The 16544-nt window shown below is 39.5% G+C and overlaps 2 protein-coding genes across 6 annotated transcripts in view; both read right to left on the reverse strand.

Moving 5' to 3' along the window:
• The window catches only part of gramd2aa (GRAM domain containing 2Aa), a 30000-nt gene extending 24154 nt beyond the window's left edge, over positions 1-5846 (reverse strand). The window contains exon 1 of one of the 4 annotated variants that reach the window (XM_084405079.1): positions 5662-5846. In XM_084405079.1, the coding sequence (XP_084261205.1) occupies positions 5662-5771 (110 nt within the window). In that variant the 5' untranslated portion in view covers positions 5772-5846. Of the gene's footprint in view, positions 1-4832; positions 5102-5661 lie in introns of those variants that run through there. The other 3 variants (XM_084405077.1, XM_084405078.1, XM_084405080.1) reach the window with 3 other exon arrangements.
• A 1939-nt stretch (positions 5847-7785) lies between these two features.
• znf609b (zinc finger protein 609b) overlaps positions 7786-16544 on the reverse strand; it is a 54508-nt gene continuing 45749 nt past the window's right edge. The window contains exons 5-9 of one of the 2 annotated variants that reach the window (XM_084405063.1): positions 14025-16335; positions 13297-13621; positions 12392-12766; positions 10653-10731; positions 7786-10139 (exon numbers count right to left, since the gene is read on the reverse strand). In XM_084405063.1, coding sequence (XP_084261189.1) covers positions 10658-10731; positions 12392-12766; positions 13297-13621; positions 14025-16335 — 3085 coding nt within the window. In that variant the 3' untranslated portion in view covers positions 7786-10139; positions 10653-10657. The remainder of the gene's footprint in view (positions 10140-10652; positions 10732-12391; positions 12767-13296; positions 13622-14024; positions 16336-16544) is intronic. The other variant, XM_084405064.1, reaches the window with a different exon arrangement.

Raw genomic sequence — 16544 nt, forward strand, 5'->3', positions numbered from 1 at the left:
GAAAACACCTGTGTGGTTTATGTCAGTCAGAGGCAGGTTTATATAAGGACAACAACTCTGTTTCATTTTGACATTACTGGAACACTTCCTCTCCTAACTTTAGGGGTGGGCGATATGACTAAAATCCAGATATGACCAGCTATGACTAATTTTATTTCACAATAACAAGATGTATCACAATGGTTATTTTTGCAAAAAATTAAACGGAATAAGTAAAACAGTGAACAAAGAAACTAGGCTAGGAAAACAAACTACAATAGAACAAAGAGACAAATGAAATAGACCTGAAAAATGTATAAAGTAATCAAATGTATAAATAAACACCGCATTTTCACTGTGTATATTAAATATACATTTATTCTTATTAATGTAACAAAAGTGATTCAGTCCAGAGCAGTGAATGATTTTCTCTTCATCTTTTGTTGTTTGATCAACACAGCAGGAATATTAGGCTGCTGTCACTTTAAGACCTAATGCACAGATCCAATATACTGATTCACATGCATTTTCTTTCTCAAATGTTTATGTTCACTTAAGACTTTGATTACTGTGTTTATAACACCGTGTCCTAACCAGACGCGATGCGATAAGATTCCAGCTGCAAATACATTTTCTGTCCACACCAGACACGGACTACAGGACGCGATACAAATCACAGCCAATCAGAAGAGCGTATGGGCGGGCTCCCTCGGCAAGCTCGCTGCACTCGCAAGTACATCAAATACATGAATATTACACCATTTTAACATTATTAAAAATGCATAGGCAACTGAGTTACTGAAACAATTGTCAGAATACACTTGTCTGTTAACAATGAGTTGACAGTTTGAACGTTCTTGTTCACTTTTATTTATTTTGAAGATCTGAGGTGAATTGTTGTTTGTACGGCTACAAAAGACACACAAAATGATATTCAAACTCACACAGACGCTTTTAACATTAATTAAAGCACATAAAAAGTACCTGAAATTATCATACTTTCTGTTGTTGTTCCAGCCGCGACGTCGCAGAGATAGAAACCGTTTCTAAAGTAGAATCATCGCGAGTCGCGGCTGGTTAGGACAAAAACTCTGATTAATTGTCTAATGTATTTTCAAGACGGAGGCGCAACATGGCTTCCGTCATTCAAGCGACTCGCTCATATGTATTCTAAATTGCAGATTATACACTTACGAGAATACTTTTAGTTGGTTGAAGTGATTACACATTAATGAGAATGTATAATTTTGAAAGAAAGTGTTTTTTGCTAAAAATCAACTTAAAATATGACACAGTGTAGCTTTAACATAAAAGATACCTTTTATCGCGTGTCGCGGCGCCACGTGCACGTTTGGTTAGGACACGGTGTGAGGATACTTGCAAAGTTGGGCATTTTGACACATAAGTGTATTGAACAGTTCAAGCCCAATTAGGCAGCAATAAGAATCCAGTTTTTTTTTCAGTTGTGCTTTATGAGCAGCGGCTTTATGTGCCCTCGACAGCGCGCGCATATTGCAAAATGAGTTGTTTTTTGCTGCTATTAAAATCACTTGTTTTAAATCCGCAAAAAAGACAGGCAAATAATACGCTTTCTTGACCGCTCAGCACAGCAACGTCACATCAGCTTAACCACGATAGAGTCCTCGAGACTCCAAAATCTCTACAGGTTGATACATTTCTACTGGTTAATGGTGTCTACTGGTATATTGCCTACTAATGGTAATCATAATTTCTGCCAAAAACACCCTAGTTGCTGCATTTATTGTTACTACTGTAAAACCTTAATAAATTCATGAGAGGTGTCACCTTATTTTTGACTGGTTAATAACATCACTTTTGGAATTTTGGTCAAAAACTATGGTTGTCGTGGTAAAATGTTGAACTCTCATATGCATCACATTTGGTTATGTATTATTGTTAAGAGTTAAGTGGACTCGCTGTAAGTGACCTACATAAACGTCTTAACTCAGTCTTAACTCCTCTTGGCCTGCTCCACTGCCCTTTCCATTTATAAACACACAGCAGTTTATATACAGTTTGTAGTGGATGCTGACTAGTTAAAATGTTTTGTGTGATAAAAATATCCTGCACAATCTAAAGGAACAATTCGTGGTATTTAAGTGTGTATTAAACCTACTACAGTGACTATAGACTTTAATCAGGATAGCTCCATATTTCATTTTAGAGAGGAATGAAAACGAAATGAAATGAAATTTTATTATTCCCAGCTAATAAAAATATATTCCAAGGACGTTTTGTTAAAATGTGTAAAAAATGTATTTCTGCATGTTGAAATTATTAAAAAAAAAAAAATCTTGGTTATACAAATGTTAAGGGAACGTTCCATAATTTTTCTGTAAACATTATGGGAACATTACTTTAGAGTTTTCTCAACGTTCTGAAACAAGAAGTAACAAAAATCTTCATCCAGCTAAAATGTTTCAGAAAAACTAAATCTGATCTATATTCTCAGAGTGAACAACTATTTAAACCTTTTAAACAATTTAAATTTGCATGCACATTAGATATGTGAATTAAAAAGTATGTCACTATGTTCGTGGGTTTCTTAGAAGCGCACGTCGTCATAGTTGGGTAAACTTATATAGCAGTGAATGGGGGACTACATTATTTTTTTGTGCTCCATTTGCTCAAATAGCAAAATAAGTGTTTTCACAACTTTTAAAAAGAGGGGAAATATAGACAGATACTGAAAACGGAAATCAGAAGAGAGAAAGATGTCAATTTGACATCACTTCCACACAGTGCCGGCCCGTGGGGTTGTGGGGCCCTAGGCAAGATCATGAAAATTGGCCCCACTGGAGTAAAAAACTCTCATAACAATTTTATGAAGGAAGAGAAAGCACATGATACGACAATTTCAATATTTAAGTTTGTAAATGTGTATTAAGTGTAGCATTCAAAAATGAAAAAAATATTTACATGAAACTCAAATAAATTAAATAAAATGTATGAATTGTACATAAATTATAATATATATATATATATATATATATATATATATATATATATATATATATATATATATATATATATATATATATATATATATATATTTAAAAAATTAGGCTATAGATTGCTCAATATATAAGTTTATAAAAGTGTAACATTCAACGTACATATGAAAAAACACTAAGAAACTAAGAGATTTTTAGCATAGCCCTAGCCTAGTACATAAAAAACAGAAAGCACACATAAAAAATAAAGCATATAAAATAAAGCATAAATTAAAGGTATTTTTGTAAATGCAGTAGTAATTATGCATAATGACTAGAAATGCAGTAGGCTACTACATTTTAACTTTTTACTGATGATCACAATAATAAAAATGTTTTGTATTATTTAGAAATGTTTAAATATTAATTTGGAAAGAGGGAGAAACCTGTTTTTAGCGGGAAGGGAGAATGGATGGGGTGGGTTAGGACTGCATGATAATAATGGAACTGATAATCACAATTATTTTGCTCAAAATTATAATAGTGATTATTAATGACCATTATTCTCAGTTGAGAAATTGCAGAAAAAGAGACTGTTAATATAAATTAATTGCATAAATAGCCTATCAAAAGGGGTAAAACGGCCATTTTGAGGTCTGAGATGGTCCACCTTAATTTAAAAAAACCACGATAACTTCATCAGAGGATTAAAATCTATACAAAATGCATGGGTAGATAATTCTTAACATGCTGAATGTGGCCCAATTTTTCCATGTCTGTCTGTCTGCGATCATGGGCATTGTTACATTTATTAGTAAAACTAATAATACAGCAATAAATAACGCACTATTTATAGAAGTCAGAAGAACACGTACACCTTTACTTTGAGCTTGTCTTTATTCCTCAACCATTCTCCTCTTCCTTTTTTCAGATCCAGAAAGATGGCGTTTGGATGCCATTTCTACCACAGTTTAACATTATTATTTCAATTAACTAAAAATAGCATTGCTGTGACTACGACTCTGACGAGACTTCGTGACGTTATGACAGACAAGAGGCAATCCAAATATGTGAAGTCGATATTACCATAGAGATTATAATATTTGGTATTTTATTTTTGACAGCACATTTTCTGTCATGCAAAATGCCTCATATAGGCCTAAGAAATTAAGCATTACTAAAGGGTAAGAGAACCACAAAAAAAAAAAAAAAAGTCTCTTGTTTCTAAAACGTGAGCATTTTGGAGAGAAGTGTGGTGGAATCCGTGTGTGTGAATACTGTGATAATTACGGTACTCGAGGTCTCCCACTATATCTCGGGCGGTATTATGCAAATTAGCATGTGAGGAGCTACTGTGTATATTTCTTATGTTTTCGTATTTTATTCGTTCTATTGTTATGTATTTATTATCTTTTTTGGAAATTTGTCATGTTTGAACTATACAGAGCTATCCTTTGTATGTATGTTGTAGGTCTGGGTAATTTATTAGATACTCACCGTCTCTGTGAACTGTATCATGATTAGTCAGGTCCATGCAATGCGTCGGGCTTCTCTGACTGCGAAAGTCGAGATGCACGCACCTGAGTGAATTCTCAGTATTATTCTTAATTAACGATTTATAAAATATAGTATTTGTCAGATCCAGGGGCCCCCTCTGGCAAGGCGGGGCCCTAGGCAACCGCCTATGTCGCCTAATGGACGGGCCGGCTCTGCTTCCACAGCTGAAACACCCTCACAGCAGTAGCTGTTTTTGTAATTTGATGCAAAGGTAATATAATACAAAGAATAGCGTTATAAATTTACAAACATAAAAAAAAAAAATCAGGATTTACGATATGCTGATGAGCGTAAAAACGCGTCATAACAGTCAGTGATAAAGATCCGTTGACAGACACTTACCTGAGGAAATATCCAAACCCTCGCTCGACGTGTCCCATAGAGGTGAGTCAGTGTTAAGACAACAACATCTTTACCGGCGGTACAATAGTCCGTGTTTATGAATGTAAAGTGTCATAAGTGTGATCGTGAGCGTTATGTAGTCAGTGTGAGGTCTTATGAGAGCTGAAGCGTCAGCAGCATTAGCGACTCGTCGTGTTATTAGGAAGCTCCTGGAACTCCCGCTGGATTTACTCCAGCACACACACACACACACACACATTACACGCACTGACTGACACGCTGCAGAATCGGAATAACTACCCAATTATTTTTTTAGTCCACAGTTTTGACAACGACTGACAAAAGTAAATGTCCATAGACGTCTATAAAAACGAATCTGTTGTCTTTGAAATGCTTCATAACTTAGCCTAGCCTACTATCATAAAGAAACCATTTCAAAATAATTTTGTTAGTATTATTAGCAGCCTATTATTATTTTAATTCATGGCAGAAGCATTTTATATAACTGCTAGGCTACTTTACAACAGTTGTTGGTAATAGTATACCTTGATCTTAATTTGAAAACAAGATAACAAATAGTGGTCCTTAAGATTGTGCAAATTAAGTTAAAACAGATGTACACAAGAAAGCATATGAATGAAATCCAAAGTGAAAATGTAAAAGTAGGCATAGCCTAAAGCACACATAAACAGCCTGAAATGACTGGGGACATTCACATTTTGGCAATAAATCTCTGACAGTTGAGGTTTTTTAATAGCTTAAAGTTCAGCGTTAATAAAAGACACAGGTCAACAGTCAGTTCACACGCTATAATGCATCTGAGCCTCACCGGTCCCGGGTACGACAGGTCCTGTTGCTGTGACCATGGGGGCGTTTCTGTGCCTCAGGCCCCTCCGCTGAAGGAGCCTCAGAACTGGCTGCGTATATAGTGCATCCCATGAAATCCCAGATGTCCGATGCAGACTTGCTTAGCAGCAAGAGGAGAAGTGTACTTCCATGCCCTTGCAGGACATCAGAGGAAAAGTCATTGCCGCCGCATCTCCCTGTCTCCCTCCCTCCCTCCCTCCTCCCCCCAGCGATAATCAGATTTTACATTCACAATCCACAAAATCATCCCGCATAATCTCCACTGCTGCATCACGTTGCACATAAAAAGCTCCTTTTGTCACAGACAAAGCACTTTACACAAGCTGAAAGGGCTTTATTGTGCAAATACTCAAATGATTCAAAACAATGACCCTTTCAGACATTTTATTGTTGTCATATGACTGTCTAACAGCATTAGTGCAATAAGGCAAGTGAATTAAAATGCTAGGGATTTGGAATTTCATGCATCCAAGGTTTTTAACGGTGAAGGATTTGAAATATTTCCAGCAATTTATTGAGCCTGTCAGTCTTATAAACATAACTAGTGCGCATGCGTGGTGAAAATGAACGATGCGCAACAGAAAACCTGGAGGGAGGCGCTTTTGAGCATCAACATATTTGGCATTTTTGGGGACAGGGACACGTTTACTGACTGGAGAAGGATTTTTCTCCATCTAAGATATTATTTTATTTTATATGAATGTGTGTTCATTCATTATTAGGGGTGGGGTCTCATTTATAAAACTGTGCGTAGGAACCTTACTAAAAGTGTACGTGCGCCCGAAAGCCAAAAATGGCGTACGAATAAAATCTCTGTGGTTAAAACATTAAAACACAGCAGGAAAGTGTTCAAAAACATGGCATCCACAACAAATATTTCTATTGATTGAATATAAATTTTTTTTTGTAACTTCTCAGTAATGATTTCATGTTTAAGTGTTAAACTCCATTAATTTGAATGGCATATTTAATCTAAATGTTTATATCAGAAGTAAAACATAGTTTAAATCGTTATTTTATTTATTTAAACTGTTATTTGCGTCAGTTTCACTAAACGGCCCAACGCGCTCGCTGGCGTGGACATTTAAGAAGGGATGGATATTTGCTTCAAGTGATAGGCTTGGTGAGTGAAATTATATTTTGTATTATCTTTCTGTATTATGTCTTTAGATTTTCTGTCTAAAAGTGACCAAAAAGACATTTAACTCCAGCTCACCATCGGTGTCGCCAAACTGCTCCATCTCCAAAACGTTCGTACGCATGGGTCAGAGTTTGCGTGCAGGTGCACGAATTTTCCCGTCAAGTTTGTTTTTATAAATCACAACTTATGCGTCGGAAGTGGCGTACGCCTCTTTCAGGGCCTGTTTTGTGCGTACGCAACGGTTATAAATGAGGCCCCAGGCCCCACGGTTCAGCACGCACGTTATTCGTGGATTAACTGCTAAGTTTAGCCAACATAGAGTGAAAGTTTATCATTTAGATGTGATTTGTCTTGCCACTTTACACATTCAAATGATTTTAAACACGGAAAGAGGCGAAAATCTGTCGTTTCTGCTCGGACAGCCGTGATATCACGCCGAACGTTGTGTTAGAAATCACAATCAGGAATGGTGAGAGGACATTGTGCTTGGTACGTTTTTCATCTTTAAACCAAACTTGGGTCTTCAGTCGACAGTTTAAATCCCGTCTGGATAGCGCGCTTCCCATAATGTTAACGCATTAGATCAGTAGACAGAGAGAAGACGGTGTTTTGTGGCTGTTTGAACTAGGGATGTGCATGAATATTCGAATTTCTTAATATTCGATGTGTAATTATTATTCGAAAAATAAAATACTATTCGAATTTTAGGATACTACGTTGCTTTGCTGGCCGTTAATGCAGTGAATCCATGATAAATCCCAATCACTAACTCGCAGTTATAATTAAATGTAGCCTACTTACCTGAAAACTATCATCTGATTGAAGGATAAGAACATCCACCTTTATTGTAAAAGTAAAGAAAATGTACAAAAAAAACAACAACATACAAATGATTTTCTTTCAATGACTGTAAAACAGAACAGAGAGAGCCACACAAGGACAGATGTGATTGTCTCATAAAAAGATTTATTTTTTTTGCCTAAATGTACAAAGGCAAGTTACAGTATTGTATAAAAAAAGAAACGTGGTAATGTACACTTTACATAAGAGAACAGTCCAAGAAAGAACAGGAGGAATTGGGTGATACAGCCAAAAAAAAAAACAAAAAAAAACAAAGCCATTAAAAAAATGAAAAAAAAAATGTAAACATTCTTTAAGTACCGGGGCCTGATACTTGGTGATAAGTTGTCTTTTGAGAAACACTTGGGATGAAGCGCGACAGGAAAGAGGTGTTAGTCCATCGTGGAAATGACGTAAAGCATGCAATAGCGCACTGCGTCCTCTTTCCAACAAATCACAGCGTGTCAACAGCACCATTTGAAATGAAATGCACGTGACAATTTTCATGTACTGAGAATCTTTCTTAACTGACAAAAACCACGAAGGTCAAAAATAATTGTTCAGGTTTGAAAGTAGTTGTTCTGTGCAGCACAAACATCCCAATGTACCTAATATCAAATTACATATTTGGATGTGTAACAGCCCATTTCTCTTAGCATTCTGTGTACCATGGTGCTTTTTTCCATTGTGACTTTACACATGGGAGATCGGGAATGAGTCAACATAATCCTCCGAACACCTGTCAGTCGTCTCGTTCCAACAGAGCCTGTTAAAATCGACCTGCTCGTTTGAACGCGTGACCCCAAAATCAGCATTTTCAGCAGAAAATGACCAGGAGACCGCCTGAGATCCACCATGAGCTATGACTGGTCCAGATTTTAGATTAAGAGACTCCCAAGACTTATTTGAGGGTTTCGAGGATCTACTGAATGTTAAAAAACAACAACCCAGCAAGCCAAAACAAAGCCATGGCAGATAAAGCAGAGAGGACAGTACCGAACAGGAAAAGAAAAGCACACCCAAGAGACAGAGTTGAAAACAAAACATCAAAGTAATCAGATGGTCGCTTGATTGCATTTTAAAACAGTCCCTCTGTACATCATATACAGACATCACATAGTGTGCGCAACCAAGAGAGTCGACAGCGTTTGGTGCGAAACCAAAGTTTGCTTTGCCTGAGGAGACACCGTTTAAAGTCACATTTCTAGTGCTATAGTACACCATGCTGGACGACACATGAAATACACAGAGCATGATGGGCTATGAAAGCATGTTCGGGTCAAACGCTCACTTGGTTTCATAAAACACGCTGGAGTTATCACAACACTTCCACAATAAGTGTTCAGGGATAGAGCAGGCCCCATGCAAGAACGAAACTACTGGGCCTCTGGTGTCACGCACCCCATAATGCTGTAGCAGAACGGCCACCACGTAAGCGTCTCTCTAAAAGAACTTGCTATACCTCGTCACATTAACAAACATCCATTTTAAGAACCACAGCGATAAATCGGAAATTCTGTCCGCGATGAGGTAAGGTAGCCAAGGAGGATATTCGGATTCAAGTTGAAGGATAACCAAGTGAATTCCCTGGAGTAAACGGACCTCAGCCGCTGATGTTCTTCTGAAAGACTGTGGCGGAACAGTGCTCACTTAAATTATGTCGCGTGAATGAATCTGGAAGTGAAGTATCTCGGACAGTCATGCTTTTGTAAAAGTGGACGCTGGATGGTAGTGCTGAACGCGTCCCGATAAAACGGCATGACTGTCTCCTACACAGTTTAAGCAGAGTGCTATAACTTACTGGTTGTTGGAACTGAAGTTTTTTGTCACACAGAACCATGCTGATGATAGAGAAGCCAGGCATGGGAAAAAAAAAGAAAAAATAAGAGCAGTCTTGAGGCATGTGGCGATGAGAACCGTTTAGGAACCAAGGGCGGAAAGACAGAGTTATGAGACAATGCTAGATATTATCCGCAGCGGTATCTAGAGAGCAATTCAAAAACCGTGGGTCAAACCGATTTTTTTTTTTTTTTTTTCAGTGAGGATGCCAACTAAAATAAAAAAAGGAAACAACTTTAGTTATCTCAGTGTGATAAAACTATTTTCAGTCTTTGTGTTCTTATGTCCCCTCGAGTCCTCGCCTCAGTCTGGCCACAGCCCGCGTCGGGCGAGTACAATGACAGTCCTTGCTTTCTCGATCATTCCTCGCCAGTTCACAGGCAAGAGTTCAGTGGCCAGCTGGGCTTTGAGCAGGGCGGGATGGCTTTAAACCTGGTCTCAGTCTGTAGTGGGGTACGAGGTACGGATACTAGGAAAACATCAATCTGCCACACGTTCCGGCAGAAAAACTAAAAATATAGAAACACCATTCAACTGATGTCTAAATGAACTCCATATACTTCCCCATGTGATCCAGTCACATGATTAATTGTAAAGAAGGGCGAGACAATCAGGTTTCCCTAAAGAAAAAAGAAAGAAAACACAAGAAGCAACTGGTCAGAATACAGCATATTTTTAATCTATGATTTGGCTTTCAAATGAAATCTATAAACAATTAATTAATTAATTATCAATGTAAATTTAGTCTTTTTTATATTTATTATTAAACATGCCTAATCCAATGGACTCTCCCCATTTCCCTGATGTTATTACATGTCTTTCCACCAGAGGTCAGCATAGGCTTCGTTTGTCGAAACGGTACAGGAGTGTTAGCAATGCTGCTATGCTAAAAACACTAGCCTCAGTCTAGGAGTCCTTAAATAATCATGCTGCCGTGAAACAGACGGGAGGTCTACAGAAGCTTTAGTGTAAGCTTGGATATCAAAAACAAGCTTTTACATTACGCATGACATGAAAGCGGAAATGGGGATACACGTGCTGCTGTCATAACTGACTGATTTATGCGATTTACTCTCTGTTTGGCCACAATCCATCACTTCTGCTGACTTTCCTTGATCTTTGTTTCCTCTTACCATTCTCACCTCCGTCCTGGTGGGTACAGGGAAGGGGCTGAGGCTTGCTGACTGGCAACAATTGCTGACGATGAAAGGCCTGCAATTAAGGAACATCCAGTAAAGATGTTGTTTACGCTCAGTTTCCTTGTGGAATTGGCACAGTTTTATGAGCAGCAATATTTTGTTGTTTTTCCCCCCTAAACACATCAGATGAGCCATTTGAAATCTCATAAAGAAATGCCTGGTTCATATTATATCCCCCTTCCCCCATATCTTAAAAAAAAAAAAAAAATCAAATTCTGAATAGTGTGGAACAAAGTAATTTATAACAATGTCATAATTAAACATAAGGTCACAATGCACAGTATAGTGCAAATCAGTGCTGTATGGTGGTTTTCTCAAATAAGGCGGTATATATATACAGTGCTATGCATAAGTTTAGACACCCATGCTAAAGTTGACTAAAAAGAGGAATAAAAAATCATCTTTTGGAAATTGAACTTAATGCCTTAATTTAAAAAATTAGGAAAAATCCAACCTTTAAGGACACCAATTTTCTTTGTGAATGAACAATGTATCGTAAATAAATAAATGTTCTTCCTTAAAATACAGGGTGCATAAGTTTGGACACCCCTATGTTAAATTCCCATAGAGGCAGGCAGATTTTTATTTTTAAGTATTTTTTTTATATATTTTTTTAGGATACTATGCATCCTGATAAAGTTCCCTTGGCCTTTGGAATTAAAATAGCCCCACATCATCACATAGCCTTCACCATACCTAGAGATTGGCATGGGGTACTTTCCATAAGATCATCTCTCAATGCAAATCAAACTAGCTATTAGGGTAACTGAAATAAAACCATGCCAATCTCTAGGTATGGTGAAGGCTATGTGATGATGTGGGGCTATTTTAATTCCAAAGGCCAAGGGAACTTTATCAGGATGCATAGTATCCTGGATCCATGAAGTAACTGGCCTTTAAAAATAAAAATCTGCCTGCCTCTATGGGAATTTAACATAGGGGTGTCCAAACTTATGCACCCTGTATTTTAAGGAAGAACATTTATTTATTTACAATACATTATTCATTCACAAAGAAAATTGGTGTCCTTAAAGGTTGGATTTTTCCTAATTTTTTAAATTAAGGCATTAAGTTCAGTTTCCAAAAGATGATTTTTTATTCCTCTTTTTAGTCAACTTTAGTATGGGTGTCTAAACTTATGCATAGCACTGTATATATATATATATATATATATATATATATATACACATACATACATACATACATGCTCGATAAACACTTCCCACAGAGTTCATGTTTTCAGTCTATTTCAAGTTTGATTTTGACGTGACAAAAGCGGTGATATCTAAATGGCTGAGTTGTTTACTTACATTTTAATTAGTCTTCCCATTAACACCATGATTTTGTTCATTCAGACCGATTTGCAAACAAGTATGAAAACAAGAGGCGGGATTTATCGCACAAACCAGTCATACACAATCATAGTGCGATGGAGGCATTCTTTCCTCTCACGTGACTTTAACTCATTCATTATCAATTAAACCCACATTTTTGTAATATTTATTTTGTAATATATACATATTCCATTCCCCCCCTGTATTTTCAGTCAGATTTTGGAGTTCATTATGTTCTGGAGTCTGAACAGACTGTGTGAGCTTCATCCACAACCATCTCAAAATAATCAGAATATTCATATTTTATTTTACAAGTTAATGTAAAAAAGTACTGCTAACCTGTGGCGTAAGACAGATCGTACTGCCCGGCTACAAGGGGATAGCCTAGATGATGGTGGTGGTGGTGGGGTGGCATTAGGCGTTGGGAGGGAGATGATCGAGGCCGATCCATTTCTCTCTCCCTCTCTCGATCCCTCTCTCTTTCCCGCTCTCGGTCGCTTGCTCCTCGCTCCCTTTCATGGGAGGGCTTGTCGGCAACGGTGGGCGATTTGCTCTTGTACTGGTTGGCATGTTGGTGTAGTATGTCCAAGGCTTTGGACTCTGAAGCTGACTTGTTGCTGACTGTGGGGCTGGAGCGAGATTTCTCTGCTTCCTCTCCACCTCCCATTTTACTGCCGTAAGGGGAGAAAGGGTATCCCGCTGGCAGATACGACCCTAAAGATTAGGAATTCATACTGAGTTTCTACTTAATGGAAGTGCCTTTACGCACTTTTAACACAGATAAAGACCCAAAACATACTTTATGCAAGTATATGAATGGCAATTTTCCACCATGCCAAAGTTGATTTCACATGTCATTGTGCTATAAAATGTCAAAACCAATTTATAAAGCAGCGCAAGCATGTGTTGCATTCTCAACATTGTCACAAGGAGCACTATAGTGGGGATAAGGTAATCTACGAGAGGAGATTCTTGCTGAACCAGTTAAACTGTTGTCATGTCTAAAGCTAGCTACCTAAATGATAACGCATCTGGTTTAAAAGCAGTGGTTTTTGAAAGTAACTCAATGGCCACCTTGAGTACTGAGGTTTGCTAAGGACATAATAAATGCAACGCAAGAAGACTGCGCACTCAAAATGTGTCTTCCAGGCAATCCTTTGCACCATTCTGTACTTGCATAGAGTATGATGTTGGCCAAACCATACAAATCAATCGTTAAACTCAGATGTTATTATTCATCTTACCTGGGTAGTTCTGCATCACGACGGAGGACATGCCTCTGTATCCAGGATGGTTGGGATCGTAGCTTTGTCCAAAAGGATATCCATGCATGTAATGCAGGTAGGGTTGGTGCTGTGTCAAGGGGGAGCTGAAAGGTATGTGGGCATTGGGCCGGGGATCTTTCCCCCCGCTTCGATGGTCCTCAGTGTTGGGGGGACATGAACCATCAGTTCCATCTTTACTATCTTCTTTGGAGCTGCTGTCTTTCGGCCTGGTCCTCTCATCTTTGCCTTTTCTGTCTCGCTCCCTGTCTCGCTCCTCATCTGGCGGTCTCTGACTGTCAGGGTACTGGAAACAGAAAGAAGTTACAGTTAGGGTTTTTGAAAGGTAATGAAATTAGTTCACCCAAATAAAATCTGTGATTTTATTATTTTGATTTAAATTCTTACCCTAATGAAACCTGTGATTTTATCATTTTGATTTCAATTATCACCCTAATGAAACCTGTGATTTTATTATTTTGATTTCAATTCTCACAATAATACTCAAAAGGCCAGATCTTGCGTTTTGCATTAGAAGACTTTAATTGGGCTTGTTTATGTCCTTTTCAGACTCCCCGGTCTGAAATATATATAACCTAAATAACATGAAGGTGAGTAAAAGATGACTGATTTTTCATTTGTGGGTAATTTATCCCTCTAGCTTGTAAACAGTGCTGTCGTTCAGTTCAAGAATCACATGTTTGCCTCACCTGTCTGTACCACATGGCTTGCTCCATACCCAGCCTGGCAGACTCTACACTTGCCTTTGAGTCATCCTTTCCATGATGGCCAGCTTCACTAAGCTTCATTTTAAGCCCCTCAGCCTGCTGTGGCTGTAGCTTGACCTCCTCCCCTTTAGGGATGATGACTGACTTGACAGGTTCAGAGGAAGTGTCTCTCTGCTTGCCAGTGGCCTGTGGCTTTCCCAGGTCTGAAAGGCTGGGGGCTTTTGTTAAGCCTGGAGGAACAGGGCCCTTCTGTTTCCAGTCCTCCTTCAGTGAGGTTTCCCTGTCCTTTACACCGAAATCAGGCTTTTTCTCAGCAGACCTGTGCTGCTCGGCCATGAGTCTCTGCCTCTCCTCATACTGCTGCCTGTAGGTTGGATTATTGTTCATGAGGTGGTTGTGATAAACCTGGTCTGGGTATCCATATGGTGGGACATAGTATTGGTTGTAGTAGAGTGGCTGCATGTACATATTGGAGCGCTGCTGAATGACCGAGGCTTGCTGCTGTTGGTGTGGGTGACTTGAAGCGACCTCAGCTTTGCGCTCATCCTGCACATCCACCTTTGCCTTCTCCTCTGGCAATTCTTGTTCATCTTCCTTCTTTAGTTTCACAGGTTGCCCGTCTGGTACAGGCCCACTAGCAGTGGAGCTACCGGGGCTAGGGTGGGTGTAACTTGGAGAATAGTAGTTGTCATAGCTAGCATAATATGAAGATTCCTTAGCGGATGCCTGAGAGGGAAAGAGAGCCTTTTTCGCACTATCCCTGCCTGACTGATCTTCCGCCTTGACTTTGACCCCTTCCGCTTTGCCTTCCCCATCCTCTCCGGCATCAGATATGTCAGAGTATGCAGGACTATTCGTCTTAACCGAGGAGCTATCAGCCCCATTCTGGGTGACAACGTGAAGAGGAGTGAGAGGCTGTCCGCTGCTATCCACACGACTGGCCACCCCGATGGATGGACTGGGGGCATTATCAGTGAAGCTGTATATCTTATCCGCCTCAGCCTTCATGCTAGCAAGGCGGCTTTGATGAGGGTCCGACGAGCCATTGAGATGACCCTCACTTCTACTTCCTGGGTCAGAGGATTCAGAGTATGGACTTTTCCCCTCTTCAGTTTTCCCACTTTTTGCTGGGAGCTTGGGACTGTCTGCATCCTTAGCCAAATCTTTCTTTTTCTTGTCCTTTTTCTTTTTGTCCTTGGAGCTGCTCAAGGCTGGATTAATTGGCGACGAGTCCCCGGCTACACCTAACTTAGACTGCATGCCTTTCAGCTGGGGACTCTTGGGGATACCCTGCAACATGTTGGCCAACCCAGGGGGATGGTTGGGGCTCCCGCCACTGAATGGTGTTGGCTGCAGAGCGTACATCTGCTGAGAAGGGATGGATGGAGCCATGGACCTGGAAGATTTCATGTTCTTCTGGGACAGCTTGTCAGACTTGACAGTGCTGTTGGGTTTTTTGGACTTCCTGTCCTCTATGCCATCATTGCTAGCCTCGTCAGCAGTGACACAAGGCCCATCCTCACAACCCTCCATTGGTGTGCCACAAACGTCTGCTTCAACATCACAATTTTTTTTCTTTGTCTTAGAGCCAAACTTTCCAGGAGAGGGAGATGGACTCTGAGCATCAAAGCCTCTTCCTTTAGGTGTGACAGACCGTGCTGGGGAGAGAGAGCCTTTCTGTGTAATTGAAGCTCCGTTGCAACTTCCTGGCTCAGGGTGGAGAGAGGATTCTTCCCCATACTCGCTGTCCCCATCCATATCTAACTTAATATCATCGTCATTATGTGCACGAGCCTGATGGTACTTCAAGCCATTGATGTGCTTGTACTTCTTGTTGCAATTGGGATGTGGGCAGTCAATCAGTACAGGCGAGGGGCAGGTTCGGTCTAGTGGAGGAGGAAGGGACTCAGTTTTGATGATAGGAATTGGGAGTGCAGAAGAGGTCATTCCACCGTTTGAATTTGTGCGCATACGCTTATTGCCTTTAGAGTCCTCAGAGCTGGAGTTGGGCTCCATGTCTGATGTAGGCTTGCTCTTGCGCTTACTGGCTGAGGAGGGACTGGCTTTTATGTCCTCTGTGTTGCTGTTGGGCGGAGTCCTGCGCTCAGAGGAGTTTTGGCTTCCACGCCTACCCTTGCTGTTGGAACTTGCTCTTGTCTTGCTGTTGTTGCTGCCCTTATTATCAGACGAGTTGCTGTTCTCATTGACTGGGGTGTTGCTATTGGGTCGCATTCTTTTACCACGGCCACGTCCATTTCTCATTTCTAGGTCACTTGTGGGGGACTCGCAGAACCTTAAAGAAAAATTAACATTATTTATTAGACCTTCACAATTACCTTAAAACAACGCAAATATTACAAAAATGTGGGTTTAGTGGGGTTTAATTGATAATGAATGAGGAAAAGTCACGTGAGAGGAAAGAATAATTAGCCGTCATGACAATCACTAAATTAAATGCTGTCAATGGGTAAATTAGTAAATTGTAAAAAAAATAATAATAAT

The sequence above is a fragment of the Rutilus rutilus genome (genome assembly GCF_951802725.1).
Source record: "Rutilus rutilus genome assembly, chromosome: 3".
Taxonomy (NCBI): Eukaryota; Metazoa; Chordata; class Actinopteri; order Cypriniformes; family Leuciscidae; genus Rutilus; species Rutilus rutilus.